The sequence below is a fragment of the Candoia aspera genome, chromosome 2 (assembly GCF_035149785.1).
Source record: "Candoia aspera isolate rCanAsp1 chromosome 2, rCanAsp1.hap2, whole genome shotgun sequence".
Taxonomy (NCBI): Eukaryota; Metazoa; Chordata; class Lepidosauria; order Squamata; family Boidae; genus Candoia; species Candoia aspera.
In genome coordinates this window covers 166,749,378-166,774,558 of record NC_086154.1, presented here as the reverse complement: position 1 = coordinate 166,774,558, position 25,181 = coordinate 166,749,378, and the positions used below count along the sequence as shown (strand labels likewise).

The following is a 25,181-nucleotide window of genomic DNA, read 5'->3' as shown; positions in this document are numbered from 1 at the left end:
CTAAATGCAATGGGATTTCAAAACCTGTATAGTATTGTGTGGACAAGCCAGCCAGTCTAGAACCACAGACCTTCTATTTCATTTGACAAAATGCGTCAACAGCCCAATGTAACCTTAATCGTACTGTATCATACGGTTTTGAAACGTTCAGATTTGACTCTCTCTTAAGTTTTCAACAGTGGTCTTATCTGAAATAAGGGACAGCAGTCTTATCATCAAAGATTTAAGTAAACATTTTAATAGAGTATTCAAAACATTTGACGGAAAGGTCATGAAAAAGATTTGACTCAGGACAAAAAGATGACCGCTGTTAGGCCTCTGAAAATAAAGCAAAACTATAGACTTCATGCGATGGTATTTATTCTCATTGCAATAGCATAAACCTTTCCCCTGCTGTATAGTAGTGAAATGATACGTATGGTCCCACAGTAGGAGCTCCAGTAAATTCATTCATGCTGTGTGTGATTCTACCTCTTCTAAAGTTCAGCTATTTCTAAAATCCATTTTTTTTTTTTTTTTGCCTTTCAAGCAGAGTGGCAATTTCCAGCTTAGCATCTGCATTACGCAAAATTCTTCGAAGATTCTGTAAGCATTTCGGTGCAAAACAGGCAGAGAGAAACGGCTGACTCTCTAACCTAGTCCTGAATTCTGCCTTCATTGCAAGAGTATATGCTTATCTGCTCATCTTATGGCTAGAGTTTTAGTAAAACAACTTAAAGAACATTTGCAATTTGTCTCATAAGATAATGACATCTTCTCTTTCATAGTACAGCAGTTCAGAGCTGATTTATTACATCAGACATTAACCGACACAAGGATAGGTTTTAGGGCAGAATTATCCACTACATTAGCAAATACGTGTTCCCAAAAGTGATGGCTGTAGGTGCTTCTCTCTCTAACTGCCCATCAGGCTATTTCCCCAGATCGGGATTTTTTTTTTTTTTTTGCTGATTTGTGGAAAAAAGGTTAAAAACAAGTTAGCATTTGTAGCAAAGTACTGGAGCAGGGGAATTAAGAAACCTATGATCATTAGTTTTTTCCTGCAAATACTCCCTATTAACTTTGTGAGATGAATTCAGGATAGAAAACTGGAGGTATCAAATGCCACTTCCTAGCTAAAGACTGATAAATAAGCTTCGTGTGGTTATGGAATAATTGCTGGGAAATGGTCTTTGTAACCATCCATGTAACAGGTCAATATTTCTTCCATATGGTCATGGCTGATTAATATGTAAGAAGAAACTCCAAGAGCTCTAAACTGATCCACCAGCACTGTGTCATAACAGATTAAGATTCTATCTTTGTCAGACATAAAGATGCTGTCATTTAAAAAACGAACACCAGAAACACTGGCAATTTAGCACTTACTGACCCACAGCATTGTTTCACAAGCCAACATTGGAAGGATATGGAAAAACAGCAGACGACAAAGGCCAGTTTTCTGCATACCATGTTGGCGGCTGCTGATAACTGTACGGATAAGCCGCTATGGAACTGAAATACCCATGCACTGGATAGGCCTGTGCGACATTAAAACTTTGTGATTCTCTAACATCAAAGTGACTAATAGTCTGTGTGTGAAACCTACTTGAGTATGCACTATTCACCATACTTGCAGTTGCAGACCCTGCAGGATTTAGTGGGTGTATTTCATAGGAATTTAATTCTTGGTAAGTCTGCGTTACTAAGTGGGAATTACTACCAATATGATAGAAGTACCAGGAGTAGTAAGGATAGCCAGTCCTGTAAATGTGCGTAGAAGTTCCCTCAAAATATTCATTTTGACTAATAGCAGAACACTCACCAGAATTTTGGATACTGTCACTGAAAGAAGGTTCAGAGTGGAAACTATGCAGCTCCATGGACTTATTTAATTCTGTCATCATTGAGGATTCTGAATTGTATGTGGGTGGGTAATTGGGAATTTCAGATTTTTTGCCATTTCTACTGCCTGGGGATAAACTGATGTCTATGCTATGTTCAGACTGTACATCTGAATCACTTTCAAGACCATCTGATTTTAATTCCCAATGTGCATTTTTTGTGGCCAGTAGGGAATTATTTTCACCTAATTTTTCCACTGCACTAACAGCTTCTTCAGGAGATCTCTGAACTTTCACTGGAGATACAGATGTGCATTTATTTATGTCACTATAGGATGAAAAATATTTTTCATGTTCCTTTGCATTCTGACTACTCTTTCTGCCCTCTTTGACATTTTTTAGATTTTGCTGAGTCGCTAATGCATCTGCATTATTTAACCTGAGTTCTGAGGCATCTGTTGAAGCATGAATACATTCATAGGGATAAGCAGCTTTCAACTGTGAAAATGTGACTGGTGTTCTCTCTCTCAAATTCCTAATTTTTCTATTCTGGGTATCTGGTCGAATTTTTAACTGTAGTTCTTCGCCTTCTGAGGAATTATACTTTCCACTATTTCTGTAAAACAAAAATCAGATTAATTTCTACAATTTTTGAAGTAATTTTTATAACATTAAAAGGGTTGAATGCTTTAAAATTCTTTTTGTGTTTCACACTTTAGTTTCTTTTTCTTTTTGTAGTTTTTTTGTTTTCTGTAGCTTTTATCTTTGTTTTAAACTTAGTAAAATTCTTATTTAAAAAAAGGTTGAATGTTAACATAACTTTCATCGTAAAATCAGCTTCTCAGTTCTCCTAATGTCTCAGGAGTGTTATAAAAAAAAAAAGATTCAAAACAGCACATTAAAACAGTAGGGTTTTCTGGAGCTAAACTGATGTCCTTACATTTATATATACACATCCAGAATGAGGCATTAAAGTAGTGCAGGTAAGGCCTATACAAATAGCCTTTTATTTTGACTATAAATGTCTAAGATTCACACATGTAAACATAACCAGCACAGACTTATTCCTCATTGTAGGTATGTATACATACATGAAATTCTATTCTGAGAGATATTTCAATTATTACATCCAGATTTGCATCTCTCACATAAGAGAGCCAGTTTGGTCTAGTGGTTAAGGCTCCAGGCTAGAAACCAGGAGACCGTGAGCTCTAGTCCCACCTTAGGCACGAAAGCTGGCTGGTTGACCTTGGGCCAGTCCCTCTCTCTCAGCCCAAGAGCCAATCAGGCATGGTAGGAGAGTTTTAGTCCTGCCTTAGGCATGAAAGCCGGCTGGGTGACCTTGGGCCAGTCCCTCTCTCAGCCCAAGAGCCAATCAGGCATAGTACGAGAGTTCTAGTCCCACCTTAGGCATGAAAGCCGGCTGGGTGACTTTGGGCCAGTCCCTCCCTCTCAGCCCATGATGTCAGGCTCAGGTGACAAGACGTTTGGTTTAATTCCTGCTGCAAGCAACGGATCAACAGTCAGTTGATCTGAAAAGTGGAGCTGGCACCCACAGGAAAATGCGAGGAGGAAAAAAAAATTTTTTTTTTCCCATCTCTCACATTGTGAAGGTAACGCCGGTATATCCTATGAAAAATGAAATTTGATGATAGACCCTAGGCCAGTTAAGAAAATATTGCAAGTAAAAATAGTAAAAACAACCTAAAGATTTGTCTAAAAGTTAAGCTCAGTGGTTCATCAATTTTAAATCTAATGACATTCTTTGCTAGCTGCTCTGCAGTCCTTCCCAAAGACCACTGCTTTTTCTTGCAGGTGTACACAAAGTAAGTAATCTGGGAAAAAAAATAGTAACATGAAGGTTTTGCTCTAAGTCCAACATACCAATTTTTATTCTAGGTCAGATTGGAGAACATAAAAACAGCTGTGGTATAAGGAGAAGGCATTTTGAGAGAAGGACAGTAGGAAATTTCAGTGTTAAAGTTCAGCTTAACAATGTATTACAAAATCCAGATGGCGTAAGACCCAAAGCACATTTTCTTTCATGACCTTATGCTGAATTCATACATTAGTCACCAGAGTTTGTTTAATCATGATTTACTGAATACATTGCAATTGGCTGGGTTTGCACAAGTTAAGCCAAAGCAAAGTAAGCCATATCATCTTTTAATATGTTGTATAGACCCAATTTAAATAAGTGAATTATTTAAGCATAACAAAAATCAAAATGAAAACAAAAGCAAGCATGAATTGATGTAAAAATTAGCAGATTTCAGAGTATTTTTTTTGTGTGATGCCTTCAAGTCAGTGTTGACTCCTGGCTACTGCCCAGGCAAGTCCCTGCAGTTTTCTTGGCAAGATTTTGGAAGTGGTTTGCCCTTGCCACCTTCCTCGGGCTGAGAGAGAGGGACTAGCCAAGGTGACCCAGCGGGCTTTGTGCCTAAGGTGGGATTAGAACTCCTGATCTCCTGGTTTCTAGCCTGGTGCCTTAACCACTACACCAAACTGGCTCTCTTAAATAATAAATAAAAATTAGAAGTAATAAATAATAATTAGTACACCCCAAATGCATCTTAGGCAGAGTTCACTATCTAATATTTAGCCCTATCCTTTTGGACAGGCTAATAATTCCCACACTTATTTGGAACTTTACAATTTGGCCTCATTATTTTTTTAAAATAGTGTATATTGCCTTTCTATCTGTACAGATGTACAAAGCAGTTGACAAGAACTCAGTTATTCAAATATATAAAATATATATTACAAGTAAAATACTAATCAGCAAAATTCAAAAAGAAAAGCAAATAGAGAAACAAATCCCATTGTAAGGACTGCCTCTGAAGAATCCTCTGATGAGATGTTGGTACCTCTTCAGGTGGACTCAAGGGAGATGGGAATCACAGTCATCTGTCAGGGAAAAACTGGAGCCAAACTCTTCTCCAAAAATGAGAATAGGAGTTAGAAGAACCCTACTCCCCCACCTGACAACTCTAGAGAGTGGATACAACTTAGCCTCCAATAGCAAAGATACAATGAGCAACTTGCAATTGTTCTGTTTTACAGCCATAATAGCCTATATTCTATAACTCTTTGGAGGCAATCACCATGGCACTGTAACAGCTGGTTAGTTGCAAGCCTTTCTCAGGAAAAACTCACATGGCAATAAAAGCAACTTATACTACTGTTCTCTTACTCCTTGTCTCTCTGAAGGTGAGGAGTGAAATAGATGACTAAATATTCCAAGACAAGGAATTCTACAGTCGGGCTGTCATTAGGGAGAAGAATGCCATCTACCATACCATCATTTATGAACTAGTGACTGAATTCATATGTTATGTTGGACAAATTACATTTTGAATTAGTGAGTTGTGTGAACACATCCCTTGAACTGGTTTGTGGAAAAGGCTAGCAATCAATATATAATACTGATACACTATGATCAATACAGTAGGTCCCAGCCAATACCCAAGTTCTCTCATTCTGCATCCTGAAATTTCCAAATGCTCTACAATATGGAGTTCCATATGGAAAACACAACAGTAATCAAACTTCAGTGTGACCAGATTATTTGCACAGCACCCCATTCTATCTCTTTTATGAAGACATGCAATAGCCAAGGCTGCAAAATGCAGCACTATTGGCCTTAGCCACATTGTTAATGGGATAAATAAATAACTATAAATAAATAAATAACGCCAAGCAGAAACGCTGGCTCTTAGGGGAATAAACTCTGCATAATGCCTCGACAGCTACCAGCATTAGCCACACATCTTTAGGATTATGTTTCTATTTATTTATAAGCATCTTTCTAATGCGTCACTGTTTCCAGGTAATGATTTAATTTGTCCATTACTTCTCTGGAAGCTCTTGAGAGGGAGAGATAAAGGATGATACAGATTGCTGATTCCACACTCCAAATCTGTGGCTATATTCCGGAGGTTTCATTTAGATTTGATAAAGGAGACAAAAAAGAGCCATTCTATTCAAAAAGCCAAACCACTGAGCATTAGTCCACAGTTTTTGGGACTTGTTTCTAATGGTAAAACACAACTTTTTAGTGCATATCAGTCAGGCATATCAGCATTATAGTTGATGGCCGTGAACAGCATCAAGAAGTTAAGATAAACAAACAACAGGGATCCATTTTCCCCATAGTGTAAGCCATTATCAAAAGTACTGGGTTATTTTAGTTCTAGAACTAGTTTTGAAACTAGATTGAAAGGGAATCATAAATACTGCAAAGTTTGCCATTAGTCCTGTGCTTAAATATGTTGCCCGCAAATAAAGCATATTTAAGGTTACACAATAACGATAAAGTTTGAAAAAGTCCTAAGTGGCAGTTTTTAAATAAAGGTCTACTTGCTGTATGTTTTAAATGGTGCAATGTCTTAACACAGAGGGTCAATAACCTCTCTTTGTTTTCTCCTCCAGCCATCTGGCATATATTTGTGAATCATCCATTTATCTTAGGAGTTTTACACTATAGGTAAGTTGGAATAAAAATCACTTAAAGGAACCAGGACCAAGAGTCTTAGTACAGTGCAATTTTCACTGGTGAAACTATATTCCTCAATCAGACTGAAAAGCTGGCAATTTATATTCTCACGCAAAGGGGGAAGCGGGGCAGAAAGGAAGGGCTGCAGCAGGAAGAAAAGTCTGCTGATGTGTTGTTGGACTTCGGTCCCATCCAAGCACATTCTTTGAATGGAAGTTTAAAAGTGAAATAATAAAAGATCAAAACAAATGCATTATATGTTTATTTTTCTATTAAATCAATATTTATACCTATATGTATACCTCATGTTTCTGCTGGTTTCTTTTTCATCTATCTTGGTAGTTGTCATCAATGAAGCAGCTACCTAAGTGGTTAAAAATAGCAATATAAACTGAATTAAGTATGGCATACTTTTTTGTTTTCTTTACCAATGCTCTGCATACGCTTGTGTTACAAAATAAGTTTATACCTTTCATCGCAATAATGCATCTTCACAGAAATTGACAAGGCCTTTCAACTAAAAGCTGTAATAATTGGAGATACTGTGTGGTTAAGGAAATTTTGAATTATATCATGTGGAGAGGTAAGCGTTGACACAAATTTGGCAGTAAAATAAATGATATATTCTAGGGTCTCTCCTTTGGGAAACATATTTAGGGGTTTGAAATTGACAGTAACAAATGCCTATACAGAATGTTGGCAGTACAAATTCTGGGGTCCAGACTATTTAGGAAGTCTGCACATATGCTGCATATTGGGGGCAAATGGAGCCAGTAAGAGAAACTGTCGTGGGAATGAATTATAGCAAGAAACCTTCATAGCTGAAAATGAAGTGCCACTACAATGCTTTTCACTTCACAGATAATGCTGGGAGGCAGTACGGTAATTGTTTTGCGCCCTCTCTATGCCCAGAACATAGTCTAAATCAGTTATTTGGGGTTAGATTTGTAGGTGAGACATCAGTTATGTCAGAACACAGAAATCCAAATAACTTATTTCAAGGCCTGTATAGAATTGTCGAGGAAAAAAAAGAAGGAACAAAAAGTGTATATCAACGTTCTTCAACCTGGCTGAACTCCAAAACTGCTGTTCTGAAACTTATGGATGTAGCTTGGTACATCTGGAGAGTATATTACAGATACAACTAAGAAAGAATTTCCCAGAAATCTCAAGAAAGACCGTATTCTCAAGTTATATAAGGCAAGGATTAAAGGATTTTAGGCAAGGTGGGAAGAAGTAGGCTCTACTAGTACAGTGTATGTGTTTTAATAGGCTGTTAAACAGAAATAGTGAATGATAACGAAAAACAATCCCTCTTCATAAAGTGTACCTAGTATAAAAAATTTTTAAAAATCTTAAAAATCTGGAAGTTGCCCATCTTGGTTCTAGAGCATCAAAGCAAGGGGGAGAGATGACTATTGAGTGGATCTGGAGAAAAGAAAAAACTGAGCTAAAAAAGGTACACCAAGTTAACTTGGTTTTCTGCACCATCATCTGCACACATACAGGTTCTTAGCTGAACCTAGTCTGGAACACCCAAGAGCTGAGAAATTTGGGAGGCATCAACGTGCACTGAGCAAGAAAACAGCAAAGCCTTCTGCTTTTAGCAAGGAGGAGAAACTGAAAAATATTTTCCAGGGAATAACTATCAGAATTAGATCCTTTCATCCTAAAAAACAAGGAATATCCATCTTAAGAGTGTCCATCTCTTGCGGGAGGGATTTAAAGACTGTTTGAAAGTGATGGCTTTCTGAAACACTGTCTTTCATTATTTTTCTTGATTCACTAGCTTCTGCTCCACTGCTATGAGAATTCAAAAGATTAGGCATTAGCTGTAAAGTCAACAGTGATTTGGAATACTGTATGGATAAAAGGACAACCTTTGCCTGCTTACCATAATAATCAGAGACTTAGTTCAATACACTATTGGCCATGACATGATACTTTGGGGATCCTAGCTGTGGTCCACTTTAGTACAGCTAGAACTTCTATAGACAACTAGAACCTCTTGTTAAGTTTCATTGTTTTGCTTATTGCTTTACCTGGTTGCTGATTCTTAGTTCAGATTTGCTTACTTAATCTGTTTTTACTTATTACAGATTATTTTAATTACGTCATGAGTTACATGGAAATCTCAGTATGGGACTAATGAGGCCACCACAGAAACTAGTAACGTTCTATCGTTAGTTACAGATCACTATTTCCTTCAGCAACAAAGTTCACATTGCCTGAAACGATGAAAGCAGACTTGTATTTACTATTTGTAATAATCTAGCTGAAACTTGCTAGTTAGTAAAGCAGCTTACTGGCAAAATATACATGAATTATAAAGTGTCCTGAATATGCTGATAGCAACTCTCACTATGCTTTTTTAACAGAAAGAGTAGCATCACTGAAATAGCAGCAGGTGCAGAAAAGGGAAGACTGAGTTCATAGAATGCTCAAGCATTCCAATAAAGCAGTTCGCAAGAGTCAAGGAACAAGGTCAGCAGGTTTGCCATAACCATTTCCTTTGAGAGCTCACTATCTTGAAGTCAGCTGGCTGAATCTTTTTCCACATAAGATGCAACTGCTACAGCAGTGTGGTTATGGCCCCACCCCTAATGACAAGCTGTTGCTCTGTCAATGCCAGAGGGACATCCTTTCCATGCCTTTCTCTGCCACAAGACAAGTTTTAGAGCCCCAGAAAAGACAGGTGAAAGGAAGTGCTGTGATGTGCATTCCCAAACATTCTAGGAATGGTTTATTTGAATCAGTATAATACTAACCAAACAATGAATTAATTCTAGTCTAGGAGTACACAAGTAGTTGTTAAAGCACAGTTTTGAAAGATACAAAACATTCTACTTTTGGAAAATTAAATGAAAAGTCATCTGGTGTTTTAAAATCAAATCTGTATACTACTGCATTTATGGAACTTTAAGATTGTAAAGCACAGTTTTCCTCCCTTAGTCTTTTAATTCATATATACTGTAATGTTCTTTTTATATTGATGGAAATCTTATTAATGGGCTGTGCATGATATATTACTTTTGAGGCAGTTGTTCAAGAATGGAATTATATATACAGTAGGAATTGACAAGGAAAGTACAAAGAAACCACTCAAATATTTCTATGTGCTTATTTTTATTATTTCCTCATTTATTTATTTAATTTATAGGCCTCCTGACTCCCAAACAACTCTGGGAAGCTTACAACTAAAAAACAAACATATAAAAGTACAAGATTTCAAAACAAAAACAAAACAATCAGACCAAAACAAAATCGGTATACAAAATAAACTGTAATAAATAAATCCTATAATATTTTTCCCTTCAAAAGAGCCAGGGTTTTTTTTTCTCACTTTATTTATAAAATGGCTGTGTGTGTGTGTGTGTGTGTGCACGCACACACAGACACACAAAGTGGTGTTCAGGATTAGGAACAAAGTAGGGAATCTATTACTCTATGAGACCCCATCATGACCTTAATCCAGCCCTGTTTAGGTCTTAAATAAGGGGGAATACATTTCATCCAAACTACATTTGAAAGCTGTCAAACAGAATAATGTGAAGGATAGAAGACTACAACCCAAAAGGTATAAGCAATCTCACTACTCTTGAAAATGTGACATTTACATAATACATGACTAAGTGAATATATGACCATTTAGAAAAAGTGTTGGATGACCTTACCTTTTTCTTTTTGTTATGTGAGAGATCAATCTTTTCTTCTGATGAACAGGGCCTGTCTTCTAAAGCTACATTAAATGGCCTTTTGTGTAGAATTTGGGAAGCCTGAAGCGTTTGTTTACTGTAATCCAGCTGTGTTTCCATAAGTTGTCGTTTCAACTGACAAGCTTTTCTCCAGTTTTTAAGCATCTGATGTATAACCACAGGAAGAGGTGATTTTCCCTGTTCAGAACAGATAAACTTCATGTGCTCGATGGTTTTCATCACCTTCATAATGTGAGCCATTTTTCCTAAATCTTTCTTTTCAGCCAACATCAATTTCTCAAGAAGTGAAGAAAACTGGTTATAGTTACAGTCCAATTCAGAAACTGTACTTCCGTAATTTAAACTTACAGCATATGGTGCTAAGTCAACACACATGGAGACAGGGGATGTGGATGATCCTAACAGTTTCCTTGTTTCTGAAAGCTCTGCAAGCTCTCTTGTGAGAAGATGAAGTGCATATGAGCAATTTAAGTTTTCTGCATAGTCATAAACAACATTCAACTCATCCTGAAGTTCAGAGATGGAAGACTCCACCGTTTTTAAAAGCTTATCTTTCCGGTAAGACAGGGAAGCCATTTTTTCTTGGCATTGAAAAAGTTCAGGTAGAAGTGATAAATCAAACCACAGTAAACTACGAAATCGTGGTTTGTCTACTTGTTTTGCTATTGAGTTTTTAAGGGAAAAAAAAGTTTCATATATCATTGCCAATTCAGTATACACTTCAGTGGCTTCAGGCTTCAGAATGACAGGATGTATTCCTCCATTCTTCATGAAATCCAACACATTTTCTTGGGTTATCAGTAGAGTTGCATCCTCTTCCTGTAAAATCTGGAAATACTTTTTCAGCATTTCAATGTGCACTGTACATCTGCCCATGAGCTGTTGCAGTCTTTCAGTATCTGCAGACTGTGCTTCATCCAAGATTTCACTTACACAACAATCGTGTTGTAAAGTTAGAGACTTTCCAATGAAACAATTGGCATTGTATTGTGAGTCTGCTTCTTCACAGTTGTGAGGGTCTTCTGTACATTTCTCGGTATGTCCTCCAGAAGTTCTATGATTATTTTCACATCCAGAATCTTCTAACATACGCTCATAAATTTCATAGAGCTTAGCCACAGCAATTTCATTTATTTGGAGCACTTCTTTCCCATCTTTTGAATTGCTGTTTAAAAAGATATTTCTTTCTTCCCAAACAAGATTTTTAGCAGCATCAAAAAATATATGCTCCAGACCAAATAGTGAAGTTTTAAGATTAAACACTTCATTGGTACATGTCTTGACAAATTCAATTTTTTTACCAATAATCTCCATAATAATCCAGAGATGGTTATCTTTTTCAGCACTCAAATTCATGCCTGGAAGGCTTTTAGATATATTTATTAAATCCACTGTACTTTTTCTTGAATTTTCTAGGTCTTCTATAGAATCTCCAAAGTTAGCTCCACAAATAAAGGGCACCGATAAAAAAAAATCAGATAAATTGGAAATCTGTTTCATTACTGATTCACATTCCTGTATTTCTCGCCTTAATTTCAACAAGGAATAATAAGAATTATTCTCAGATATAGTGTTCTCAAAAGCTTCCACTAATTGCTTATGGTAGATCTGTAATTCATTAAGGGCACTGTATTTTAATCTCCTCTGAAAAGCAGGATAGAAATTTGATTGCTGTTGATAACCAGAATGCCCACCAAACAGCTCACTATACAGTGAATCATCGTACCAAAGCAAACTTCGAAAAGTTGGCTCACCTTTTAAAATTTTTTTCTTATTCTCAATAAACTCCATTGTTTCCATTACAATTTGCAGCTCAACTAGCGCCTCTATAGCGCAAGGTTTTAATTTTGGCCTAGCCTGCATATTTCTTCTAGTGCTCCCAGGTATTTCCCTAGAAATCAGAACACGCTCAAAAGAACAACCTTGCTTTCTTTCAAAAGCCCTAATGAACAAAGGAAGAACACTTCTGCAACATGAAATCTGTTCATGCAGTATATTCAGAGATGAAGTTTTATCTGCCTTTTGTAAGATCTCTGATATTTTCAAGTTGAAATCATGCAATTTTAGGCCAATTCCTACTTTTGAAAGTTTGATGTTATTGCTGAGATAGCTGCTGTGGTTAGAAGAGGTACTTGAAAAATAGTTTTCATTTTGCCTGGTCTCAGTGGTAGTGAAAAGTTGGTTTGTTTCATCAGGTGTGACGTGATAATACGCAGAAGGGAAAGTAGTTGCTGCAGTAATGGTTTCAAGATCCTGTTCTGAAACTGCAGTTAGTAGAGAATTAAAATGAAGCTGGTTACAGTTATCAGCACAGCCTGAGGACGTCTGTCTGCATGTGGACTCCCCAAGTGTGACGTGGTTTGTTTGTTTCATGGTCTTTTTACTTAAAACTCGGTTATTTAATGACTTCACAGGAATGTCATGGATTATATCTAGTCTTTTAGCTGCAGAATCAGTCTTTCTTTCTGGTATCTCTGTTTCCTCCGTATTTTCCTCTTCAAGTTTCTGTAATACACAATGATGAGATGACTGACACAAGTTAGCATCTACCAAGGATGCAGGAGACGGCAGATCACCACTAGGTGATATTCCCTTAGTGTTATTTCCTGGATGCTTCACTGATTTGCCCAATGGTTTACAATGCCTGTTCTCTGCAGTATGTATTTCCCGTTTAGCTGTTTGACTAAATGTATTAAGGCAGCAGTGTTCTGATTTTGAATAATCCTTTTTACAACGAGAATCTACTTTTTGTTTCTGTCTACTGAAAGATCCTGCTGGGGTTTCAGAACAATTTATACCTACATTTTTATTTGATGAACTGTTTGACTTTGTTTTTAAAGACAATGACCTGTTGCTATGCATTTCTGGAGTCAACTGAACTATGGAGGTTTTGGCATTAAGGTTATCTTCTGCTAAAGACCAACATGCCAATGAAGCATGACACCTTCCAGCACTCAGAGCCATCTTTTCCTCTTGTGATGCAGGTACTTCCAGAGCTTCTTTGTCCTTACTTGTCTTTTTCAGTGCAGTGAAATTGGGATTTGGCCCAGAAATATCATCTGACTGGAACACATTGACTTTTGCAGATTCAAACCTGGGTTGAATTGGTGTAGCAATTGTAACAGTACTCATCTTTACATTAGACTTAAAAGTTTCATCACCATTTGTTTGGCTTCTTTGACGGACAGTTAACTCCTTTCCTTTCAGAGAGGAGTCAAATTGATTTCCATCTGTTTGGCTTCTACAGCTATTAGTGTCGGAACTCAAAGTCTGTTCGATGTTTTCCATGGCTGCAATTACTCTCTCTTGATTTTTTTCTTGTGTATTTCCAAAAGAGCCTTCCACAGCAAACCTCTGCTTGTTGCACATGATAGGCTCACCACTAACTGGCTCCAGGCTTTTAATATCTGTAGTACCTAAGCTGACATTTTTTTCAGAGGCCGTTTTTGTTACTTGCTTATTTTTTGCACAATCACTGCTACAGGATATATCCATATTGCAACCAGATGTTTCAGAAGAATCTAACACTAAGGCTCCATCCTGTAAGACTTTCTTTGCTTTCGATAATGCACCACCTGGAGTTTTTCTTCCAGCTTTTGTCACAGTTTTTAAATGCTGAACACTCTTCCGAGCTTTTCTTAGGTGAAACATTGCACCAATAATTTTTTGAGATGGATGTTTGTTTTTGCATAGCAATGCTTCAGTGTCGTTAAGAGCATTCAAAATATTCTTAACATGTTTTTCGGACTGCTCAGTTTTTTTAAACTGTCCCTTGTGTAATGAAGAAAACATCTGGGATGAAGAGCGCATGTTGAGTTCTCTGTTTCTGCGATAGAGTTTGGAATTTTGCTGCCCCTTTGTGCATTTTTTCTTTTTTTCCCCTCGTGACCACTTAATATACTTTTTTGGTGCTGAATATTTAGTTGAACATTTTTCCATTTCAGTCTCTAATTTTGATTGAAATATATTGGTTATTGTAATTTGTAAATCAGGGCATGAAAATGTATTAAATAACTGAGTTCCTTCTTCCTCACCAGATTTCTCTCTATATAAAGAATTACCTTCATTCTCCTTCAAAGTTGGACTTTCTGAAAGATTTAAGTCAGGTTTTCCAAAAAGATTATCCCAATCTAAACGTTCTTGTAAATAGTGATAGCCAAGCTCTTCACTAATATTTCCATGATTACACGGGTTATGCCACACTGAGAGACATTTCTTACACTCTTCTAGTACATTTTCAATCTCACCAGAAATGTCTAAGCTGTGGATGTTTATGTAGTCACATTTTATTTCTAAATCTTGCCCAAATATTTCAGGAACCTGTCTACAAAACAAGTTCTTGTTCAGCCCTTCAGAACTGGCATTCGAAGAAGTTGTATTTTCAGACAGTTTGTTGATTTCTGTATTCCCCATATTCCTCAAAGATACAGGAACTGATGTGAGTAACATTGTGTGGTTTCCTTCCTCATGACCTGTCAAGTCGATACTTTTAGTAAGCAATGTTTGGTCTTGCAGTTCTTCAAACTTCTCTTTGCAATGTTCTCTGTTCATCTGCTCTGTTTCTGTTAATGAGCTTCTTTGAAAACTCAAGTTGAAAACAAAATCTGGGCTTTCTAAATCTAAAGTATCTAAATTTTCTGATGTTTCTATACAATTGTTTATATTACCTACAGGTTTCCTCAAGTCCTTCTTTAGAGGTTCTTGTTTTCTTCTTGATAGGTTTTCTGCTGCATTTTTAAATGCAGTTTCTGTTGCAGAGTTATACTTTTTGCCTTTTTTTCCACATGGAATCTCCTCCTCTAATTGGTTTACACATATTTCATTAAAACATATGTCTACAGTGTTATTTGTTTCAGAGTTTTTTTGTCCATCAGTAAGTAACCCCAAGGAAATGCATGTTCTGCCGTCCTCAAAATTATTTTTCTCCAACAATTCTGTCTTGGAAAGACATGTACTTTTTTCACTAAGGTCTCTTATAACAGTGTCAGTTATACAGGTATCACAAGGATATTTGATGCTCTCTATATTGCTAATTATTTTGGAAGATTTTTCTTTGATTTTGTTTATTGTATAATCTTTATCTGGGGATGTATCTACTTTTTCAGATGCTGAATATATCTGTTTATCTTTTTTATTGATTTCAGCTATGTTGGAGTTTTTAGATTTTAGATTTAAATTTTTCACTGCTTGAAGCTTATTTTGTTCAAAATTCTCTGATGTGATTTCATCTGAGGACGATTCATAGACATGGTTATTTTCAGAAACATACATTTTTTTAAAGCATGCACATTGAAAAATATTACCACAATGTTCTGCCTTTGATGAAGTACAACTGTTTGTAGCACATTTGGTGAAATGCTCTATTTCAGAAGGAGAAATATCATCCTGTTGAAATTGGCTATCCATTTCTCCTCTATTATGCTTCTTGTCTTTGCTAGATGTTATATTTTCAGGACTTGGTTTGCATGTGCTCATACTGATGTCATCAGGTGGTTTCATAATAAGTTCTTCATTTTGCTTCACCACATTCTGTTCTCTTCTTGTTAATCTTGGATCTTTAATCAGTCTTGAAGTAGTTACAGTACTTGAACCAGCTTCATAGTCAGAAGGATCTTCTGGATTTATTCTTAAACTATTTTTCTTACCATCTCCCACATGTTCGCCTCTGATACCAATGCTGGCTTCCACACCAGATTTACACTGAATATTTGTTTCCATTTGTATCGAATCCCATCTTTTAGCTGACTTGCATTTCTTTTTTTTACAATGAATTTTTTCTTCACAATCATTCCAGTTCTGTAAACTTCTAGAAAAAGAAGCAACTTCTGCAGATACACACATTTCTAATGGTTTTCTGAAATGTTCATAGATGAGTTGGCTTTTACCTATCCTTGTCACCCGTGTACAGTTTTCCAGTGGGACGACTCTTCCTATTAATGAAAGAAACAGAGATATGATTTTTGAGGGTTATAGTATCTTATCGATGGAAGAAAAAGACATATTTGAACCAAAATATATAGTTAACTCTCTTTGATATGTGGTGTGCTAATGCAGCCTCTGTAACCATTGACTGAGCTCTTGCAACAGCTCAAATGTCCAGGAATATTCTAACAGCTGAGGCGATAAAACTATAGGAGGCAAACTTACATTAATATAACTAAAGTTTTAGTAAACAGTTAATTTAAGGGGGAAATTCTCCACAAGCTCAATTTGGCTTACAATAAATTTTATACAAATCAAAGGATAGAACAAGTTGTATTATCAAAAAGTGAAGATTAAGCAGCACGATTTTAAAATATTAGAGGCAGAGCCTATTTCTGCACAAGATATTTAATGTAGAATTGTTATATTGAGAGGATCTAAATCATTCTGTATTTGCCTAGGAATTTTGGGTCTTTTGGCCATAAATAAAACTGATTGATTTGCCTAGGAATTATTTCCTGCTACTTTTCTGTTTTTCCAAAGAGCCATGGCAGTAACATAATGAGGCGAATCTATCAGCAGTTTCTGAACATAACATTAAAAACTCTGGATACTTCCAGACACGGGTTTTACTTCAGAATGGCCCCCCAAATTTTATTGGGGTAGAAGCTCATATTTGTAGCCTTTTAGTGCTTTCTCAACACTCCTCACATCTTTTTCCTTCTGTCAAAAATCTGTAAGGGTGGGAAAAACAGAATAGCAGCACAATATCTTTTCAATGGTAGCAAATGGAACTGTCCATTGCAAGTTTATTTTAGAAAGCATTTTTAAAAAGCCTCATCCTGAGTCGATAGCTCAGAATGGGATAGGAAAGGGGCAGCGTAGTTCTGAAGGCAGCAGTGAGAAGCTGGGTGGGGATGTGAGGATCTCAATGTAACACCTTTGCCAAAGCCATCCCTTGAGGACCAGTTCTTTCATTTATGCGGCCTCTAGCCTCTGCATTACTCCCTTTTCCTTGCTGGCTAGTCCAGGTTGTGCCATCCGTCAGCATAAATGTAACAAGTGGCAACCCACATACTTCAACTATCCTCAGTCCCCAGCCAGAAGGTCCAATGGCAAGAAATGCTGGATTTTAGTACCACCTGGCTGTCCAGTACCAAACTAACAGCAATCTTTTTTTTTTTTTTTGAAAGAAAGCTTCAAGTATGATTGCAAAAAATAAGCATTTAATACATTGACCGGATTTACACATCAGACTAAGCATCAGTATCTGTGGGGGAAGGAACAAGAAAGCTAAGACTTATTGGAGTCAGGTATGTACTTTAATTCAAAGGATTCTTAAGGTCAACATATAGTTAAAGCCAGAAGTTTTTCTTTTACGCTTGATGGATAAACAGTTTGAAAGAAAATTTGGGACTCTGTTTCTATACATGATAAAGCAGCAAGACTTTCATATGCACAAAGGTGGAAGGACTTACAAATTCCTACAGTGGAAGAATGGATGGTGAAATAAATGGAGTTGGCAGAGATGGCAAAATTGACTGCATTGATTAATGAAAACAATTTGTCAAACTTTGTTTCTGCTTGGAAATCACTTTTGGACTTTTTGCTTGAAACTGAAAAAGATGAAGTTTTAATCTTGGGATTTGACAATTAGGATTACATAAGAATATAGAAACAACGTGTTTTATAGATAAAATAAAGAGGTTAATGTATTTTTACTCTTTTATCTGTATTGAAGATAGTCAGAAGTGACTCTTTTTTCTATTTCTCTCTTTGTTTCTGCACTTTTAAGTTTGTTCTTTTTTCGTTCTTCAAGTTTTTTCTATTCTTATATGTTTTACTTATATTCTGAAATTTAATAAAGTTTCTTACAAAAAAAAAGAGTAGGGAGGCAGGAGAGTAGTAGAGAAGCAGACTGGGGCTGCAGCAAGTGAGAACAATTAGACAACAAGATGAACAGCAGAGATTTCAGGAAACCTACTGGTGACTTGTTTCACACACATTATGTTAACTCATAAATTGATTTGTTTGGTTTCGGAGTTGTAGCTTAAGACCCTACTGCTGTTGTGGGGTTTATTTAATAGGCCATAGTCGAGCCTGATATGTGAATCCAGCCTAGGAGTAATGGAGGCATGAATAGAGCAGCAATCAGAAATATGCTGCAAAAATCTAGATGACCAGTAGATGGCTACAAAAAGTTCAAATTGTATGTGTCTCTTTGCTTTCATCTAGTGAAGTGTTTTTTCAAACTTGGCAACTTCAAGATGTGAGGACTTTTAACTCCCAGAATTTCCCAGCCAGCATAAAGTCCACACATCTTAAAGTTGCCAAGTTTGAAAAACACTGATTAATGCTTTTGCATCCCAGATCTGGGAGCCCTTGATATGAAGTTAAATACAGAAACCAAGAATGAGACGTAGCTTGAAGCAATGGGCAGAAACAAGGGGAAATACAATAAAATGAATATAAAAGCACAAGAAAAAGAAAGCTTACCCATATGCTTGGGTAACCTTTTAAGTCTACACTTCAAAGATGTTACAAAGGAATCGGCCCTTCTCTTCTGATTAGCGGATTTTACATGTATTACAGCATACGGAAGACATTGCCTAGGCTTATCCACAGGTTTTGAAAGTTCATTATATTCATAAAAATATACCTACAAATAGAAAACCATAAGAACATAAATGTAAGTAGCTGGATAATTAAGTTTAAACTTGCAGAAAGACCAAAAAAAAGTAACCAGATTGTGATCAAATATCAGCAAAATGACTGGTAAAACTTCTAATATGTTGCAGCACATCTCTCTTCTCATAAAAAAAAATTGTACAAACTAGGTCCAAAATAAAAGTACTGTTTTTGTGAAAAGATTCAAGTATCTAATGTGACAATTTGCATCACAGATGTCTTGTAATTTTAATATAACATTATACGCTGATTTTCATTTAGGAAATGCAGGATAAAATGTCTGTGCGGGAAGTAAGCATTTAATATCATCTCAAAAGTAAAGCAGAATTAAAATCATGGCAAACTATACTAAGAGCACATTTATTAGAATATAATCAATTCCCAAATGATTACCATTATTGTAGTAATTGTGATCTACATTCGGGTAAGGATCTACATTCTCATCTAAAGAATGTTGGCAGAGAGAATAAGCTGGTCTGGCTCAATCCTATACTGTCCCATCACATATTTTTATACGAGACCTAAAAAAAGCTACGCATCTCCTGGGAAGAGTGTGTTACTACATGCCCCTTAATTTTTCCTCCCAGCTTCTCCTACTATTTACAAGTCCAAAACTGAAATGTGCATTGCGATATCACAGGACAAATCCCAGCCATTCATATTTTGGGATTTTGATGTTGGCTACAAGTACGTATATCACATTCATTCGTTCATTCATTTATATTTATATTTATCTAATTTGTCCCCGTCCATCTCCTCCCATCGGGGGACTCCGGGCAGTTTACAACAATTGATTAAAAACAACAACCATAAAATATACAGTATAAAAATACAATAATAAATAATATAAATAAAGGTAAAAATAAAGAATCCAGATGGCGAAAGATTGTGTCATGACATTACCACTTCATCATCGGGAAATAAAATGTCAACTGTTGGAAAAAATAAAAAGGAAGCAGAGTTAACATGTCAGTAGGAATGTGGAGCTGGGTGTGAACAGGGAACCCAAGTATCTGAAGACAGGAGACAACTAGCAGTATATTCATCAATGTATTAGAGAAACAGTATGATTAGGATGTGAAGGCAGGAGATTAAAGAGAAAGCCAAAAAAAGAAAGGGGAACTTACTAAGGTTAGCAAAGCACAGGCATACTTTCCTTTAGGACTTGGGGTGGGAGGGGAAGATATAAAAAGCACACACTGAAAAAGTGGACAATTCAGGATAGAGTTATTTAGGATGGATTGGTCTGATACCTGGCCTGAGTATGGATAATATCCTAAGTCTGACAATCAGTTGGCTTGTCAACCTAGTTATTAAGTCAAAACCCAAACTGAATAAATGCCACCTGTGGTACAGCCTGTCTCCTTAATTCTGTGGGAAGGGCACAGTTGGGAAACAAAAACCATATAGAGGCAGTTTTATTATATCTGTCCTGGCTAGTAAGATATATATTGTGGCCTTGAGCTTGGACAAAATTGGGACATTTCCATACTAGCAATGGCTGAATGGTACCAAATTTAAAACAAGAAAAACCACCACCACCCTCAATCCTTTATGATAACCCCTCCTGCATTGAACCACAAGCCCCTTTCCTATTCTCGTAAGATTTCCAATTTTCCGAATTATAATCTCTTGCACAATTGATTACTGGAAATACCAGCCCTTGTTTTTTTCATGTGAAATGCTCATTCTTGTCCATCTTCTTTATAATGAAGTCAGAAATTGACATCTTTTTCACCAAATACTTTTCATCTGACTAGAATTTACAGTATATATGGCTATATTCAAGCTTTGTTGTAGCTTCTAAGTACATTGTTTCTAAATTATTCACCCCCCTCAAAGTCCAATTATAAACTTAACAAAGGAAGTAACTGTGCTTCAAAAAAATGCCAACACAGGACATCATGTTGTATCTTCTCACTAATAAAATCACTAAAGCTCTGCTTACCAAAGACTCAATAGCTTGATCCTCCAAGGAATCCTTAAGTGAAGGTTGAACTCTAGACATGTGACAATCACAGTTTGGAGTTGGATCCAGTACAATTTTCTTTTGGCCCTTAGGAGGTTGAATTTTTTTAACTTTTCCTAAAAGAACCTAGGCATACAAAGCAAACAAAATCTTTTCAGTGTCATATATATTTGCACTAGATTAATAGCAATACAATTCAGCTGAACTTTTTTTGGCGCTATGAACCTTACAAAATAAAGTGCTTCATACCAATAGGTGTGAATTATTCCCAGTTATGCCACTTATAACAAAGATGGGCATTCTGCAGGCTACATACAGTCTTCCATTTCTCAAGACTCCCAAAACCTTTCTCTCATACTATTAAAAAGCAGTAGCAAACATGAAGACGGGAACTGTTTTAACACAGTAAGGATCAAAATATTACAATTTATATCTGAGCTCATTAAAAAGGCTCTCTCTGGGTACTTCAGATGGAGAAATGTGTGAATATTCCCTTAATTATATTGATTTTTTCTTCTTTTACTCTGCTTGTGCTTTCCCACCTGTCTCTCACATTTTGCTTCTTTCCCACATTCTGCCAAAAATCCAAGGATTTTTGCCCTTTGTGCTGAACTCTGAGAAAGGTGTAAGTGAGGCACTGTGGTTCTAGTGGCACCACTATTTTGCCCTGATGATGGCAAATATTATCTAAAGCTTAAGCCTGAGTTTCAGAGACAACTGTAATTGGCTTTCCACCATTACTGCCACCAGTCAGTAATGCAAACGAGCTCCAGAATAACTTTCCCAAAGAAAAAAAGGATGGGGAAAGTGATGTTGGAGTCATTGCTATAACAGATGACATTCTTAGATTGTTGGATAAGAGCTATCCATTTGCAAATTCTGTCTTAACAGGTATAGAGGAAGCTGCCGGCTTGCACTAACGGCTTTCCTAAACGAAGTGTGAATTTCAGACATATCCTCCCCCTTTTTCCCTGGGATTCCTACACTAATCTTTTTGCCTAATGAGGTTTTTTTAATTGAAATCTTCTAGTCATGCAGTTGGCCTAATAATAATATGGACTCTGGTAAAGTCTTTTAGAAATAATCTTTGGAACAACCATGGACTTTTTGTTTCAATCAGCGGTGTCTGCACCAAACTACAGCGACACCAAAGTAACACACACTCACAGACAGATTGGCGTCAACACAATGTAACCTCAGATGCAAGTAAACGAAAGCATTTGCCTGATGTTATGTTTCATCATTTACTTCCCTTTGCTCTCCCCACATGATTTCTACCGACATTTTAACATATTGTGTAATTATACTTTTCCAGCTTTAAAATGCTTGTATAAATGCCCATTTTATACTCAAACTTCTATTTGAAGTTTTAAATCTGTTTGGAACAAATTCCTTCCATAAAATAAAGGATACTTTTGGTTCCAAACCGATGATTCCCTACATTACAGAGTAATTGCTTCACAGTTTTTTTTAAAAAATATGAAGACTTACCCTGAAAATAATGATATTTTCTACTGGAACTGAATGCTTGGATGCATAATTCAAAGCAACATCAACATATCGGAACAAATAAACTCCAAGTTGAGGATTTCCTAGTTCTTTCATGATATTTAGTTCTCTTTTGGAATGACCAGTACATAGGCCATTCTGACAAATTTTTAGCACTTCATCTCTAGAGGCAACTAAAAAGCTGGAGAGTTCTTTATCTTGCTTTCCTTCTTCACGTAACTTAGTCCTAACAATAAAAAAAGATAACACTTTCAAGGAGTGTTACACACTTTATGTAAATTAACTTAAAATGGTAGCAGTCAATTTCTTTGTTTCTTAGTAATATACTGTTGATCCCCCTTGTAAGAGAAATGTTTCTGCGCCTGTCCAAGTAGAACATCTCAGTATTTTATTTTTTTTTATAAATAACTCAAGGCGGCGAACATACTTAATTCTCCTTCCTCCTCCTATTTTCCCCATCCATCAATTATTGTAACAGCTGAAGTAATAACCATTTACGCATCTACATTTGTTATATTCTTACTCCCATCAAATTATGGACTTCATACTGAATGCCAAAAGACACTCCATAACTGAAGCTTTAGCCTGATACACTTCATTTCTTCACCATTCATGGATTTACATTCAATACAAATTATACATTTCTATTTATTACAATTATTTCTATTTTGCATTAATCCCATAGGAACAGATACTATAGTTAATCTTAGTGGAAAGGCCAAGAAATGTTAGAGCAAAGGTCACCAGCCATTTGGTATACTGTATAGTGAATAGATTTATAATTGACTAGGCCCTCTCGAATCTGTCCAGTTTTCTACGGACCTTATTAAGAATTCCCTATTGTGTATACCTGCCAGGATAGGAATCCACAGAGCTTGCATCTGAATTCAGCTTTGCCATCAGAAATGTTCATTTGATATATAGTGTTTTTCTGGCAACTCTCTAGCTTCCCTGACAGTATAATGTTTTTGTCCACATAGGAGGGAGACATAAATTTGGACTTAAAATTTACTACTTCAGCATCTGACCTCAGTTGGCCTTAATGAATGAATGAACCTTAATTAATTAATTCCTCAATGAAGCTGAGCATCAGACCCTTGACAAGGCACCCAGAAAATCAAGGTATTTTACCCACTTTGTATGAGAAGGGTCTGTTTGAAAGACCTTTCTCCTTTTCTGATTATTTAGCCAATATTCTATGCCCAGCTTATAGGAGAGCCCTCACACATTAGCATGTGTGAGTCAGTGTTTTACCTCTTCATGGCTAGGTTTAATAATATTCCAGTGCAAAAGCATCTCTGTCCCTGTCAACCAAGGGAAACAGAATCAGTCCCCTATGTACTTTTGCACTGTTCCTTTAAATGGCTTGGTAGGTTCTCCTAATAATGCCCCTATTGATTAATAGCCACAATAGCTCCAAGTAGAAGAATACTCTCTAGCCAAGAGATCACCTGAGATCTCTAGAAATATCAGAAATTCTATTCCATTGCTTTTCAACATTTAATAGCGTAATAAATCTGTTACGCTTTCCCACAGGTTTCTGTGTTTTTTTTAATGTATTCTTTGGCGCAGATTGTTTGGTTAACTGTAAACAATGCTTCTTTGGTCTCCAACTGGAAAACAACTAAATACTACTACTACTATTACTAGTATATTCTGAATTTCAGGATAAAATGTCTTGCACGTTACAACAACCTACTTTTATTAAACGTTATAACAGGGATCCTTCCCTCAGTGAAGCTGATGACTCAGGGAGTAGGGACAGGATAGCCAGAATAGGAACAGACACCAGATGTGGTACCTGTGTGTGTTTGGTCCAGAATCAGGGGTGGAAATGCATTGCCACCTATACGGCCTAGTTAACCTACAGCCTAATTTTCTGTAGCTTCATCTTGGTTTCAAAGCAAGTGATCTCTAGCAAGAGTGATTTGCCCTTCTCCAGCAACCTACTATGTAAGGAGGAAAAAAGAAAGAGAATAGATGGCTTCATCCTGCTTTTTGCTTTGCCTTCTGCTTGCTTCAGTCCTACCCACCATTGGCATAAAATATGCAATGAAAGTTGAAAATACTTGCAGTCTAATACTGTTTTAGACGGCATACATAAACCATAGCTTGTTGCTGTATCTCAATTAGCAAATCACAGCTTGTGCAAAAATAAGGAGTAGCTGAGGCATTCAGGCCCACAGCTTGCTTATATAATGCACCAACTTAGGCAGTATATGAATATGAATTTTCAAAGCAAACGGGAGGTTTAGAGTTTATTTATTCAATCTAATACACCTCTGTGCCTTTAGTGCAGAAAATTTCATACCTCTCTAATACACACCTACGCATCCTGATAATGGAAGTAATACAGATAAAATGCAATAAAGCAATAAATGGATGAAACTGATTTTATTGTTACCAGCTTATCTATAATCTTATATAGGCAGCCAGAAATCTGCACAAACATTCTAGAGATTCAAGCCAATTTAACACTAAATTCTAGTCCAAAGTAGAAATTAGACTGCCTACCAAACATCAAGAACTTAATGTCTGATTTTACTCTGAAATTGGCAAAACTCAGGCAAAAATCCAGAATATTTTCCCCATGATAACTGTGTGACTTCAATAGAGTCATGCAGATTTGTTTAAAATTTTGAGATGTAATTGTTTTTTTTAAGGAAAGTGACAGAGATCCATGATAAAGAACAATGAGTTATTGGTATGAATTTGTCATATATATGGTTCAGGATTAAAGGAGGGGTCTAAGATAATAGGGAAATTATCTGAAGTAATGAGGGACAGTCTTGATAAATAGAAGCTGACTGAACCCTAGCGTATGGGTCTTGACTGGAAGAGGATTAGTTAGCTAGGAAAGCAAAGCTAAATCCCAGGATCTCTGCTGAACTTGACTACATATTACGTATTATATGTGCATATTTCTTCACAGAAACGTACAGAACAGACAGGTGCACCAAACTTAGACCGGGGAGACACCAGTTCAAATTCTCACTCAAACAGGGACTTTGGCTGATCACTATCTTGGATTGTTATGAAGATGCATGAAGGACCATGCG

General features: G+C 36.5%; 1 protein-coding gene across 1 annotated transcript; it reads right to left on the bottom strand.

Moving 5' to 3' along the window:
- Positions 1-1,346: 1,346 nt before the first annotated feature.
- TEX15 (testis expressed 15, meiosis and synapsis associated) lies at positions 1,347-14,932 on the bottom strand. The gene is made up of 3 exons (XM_063294775.1): positions 9,993-14,932; positions 6,621-6,682; positions 1,347-2,439 (listed from the first exon to the last, which is right to left on the bottom strand). The coding sequence occupies exons 1-3, from the start codon at positions 14,583-14,585 to the stop codon at positions 1,386-1,388; spliced, it is 5,709 nt and encodes a 1,902-aa protein (XP_063150845.1). The 5' UTR covers positions 14,586-14,932; the 3' UTR covers positions 1,347-1,385.
- Between the last annotated feature and the right edge of the window lie 10,249 nt (positions 14,933-25,181).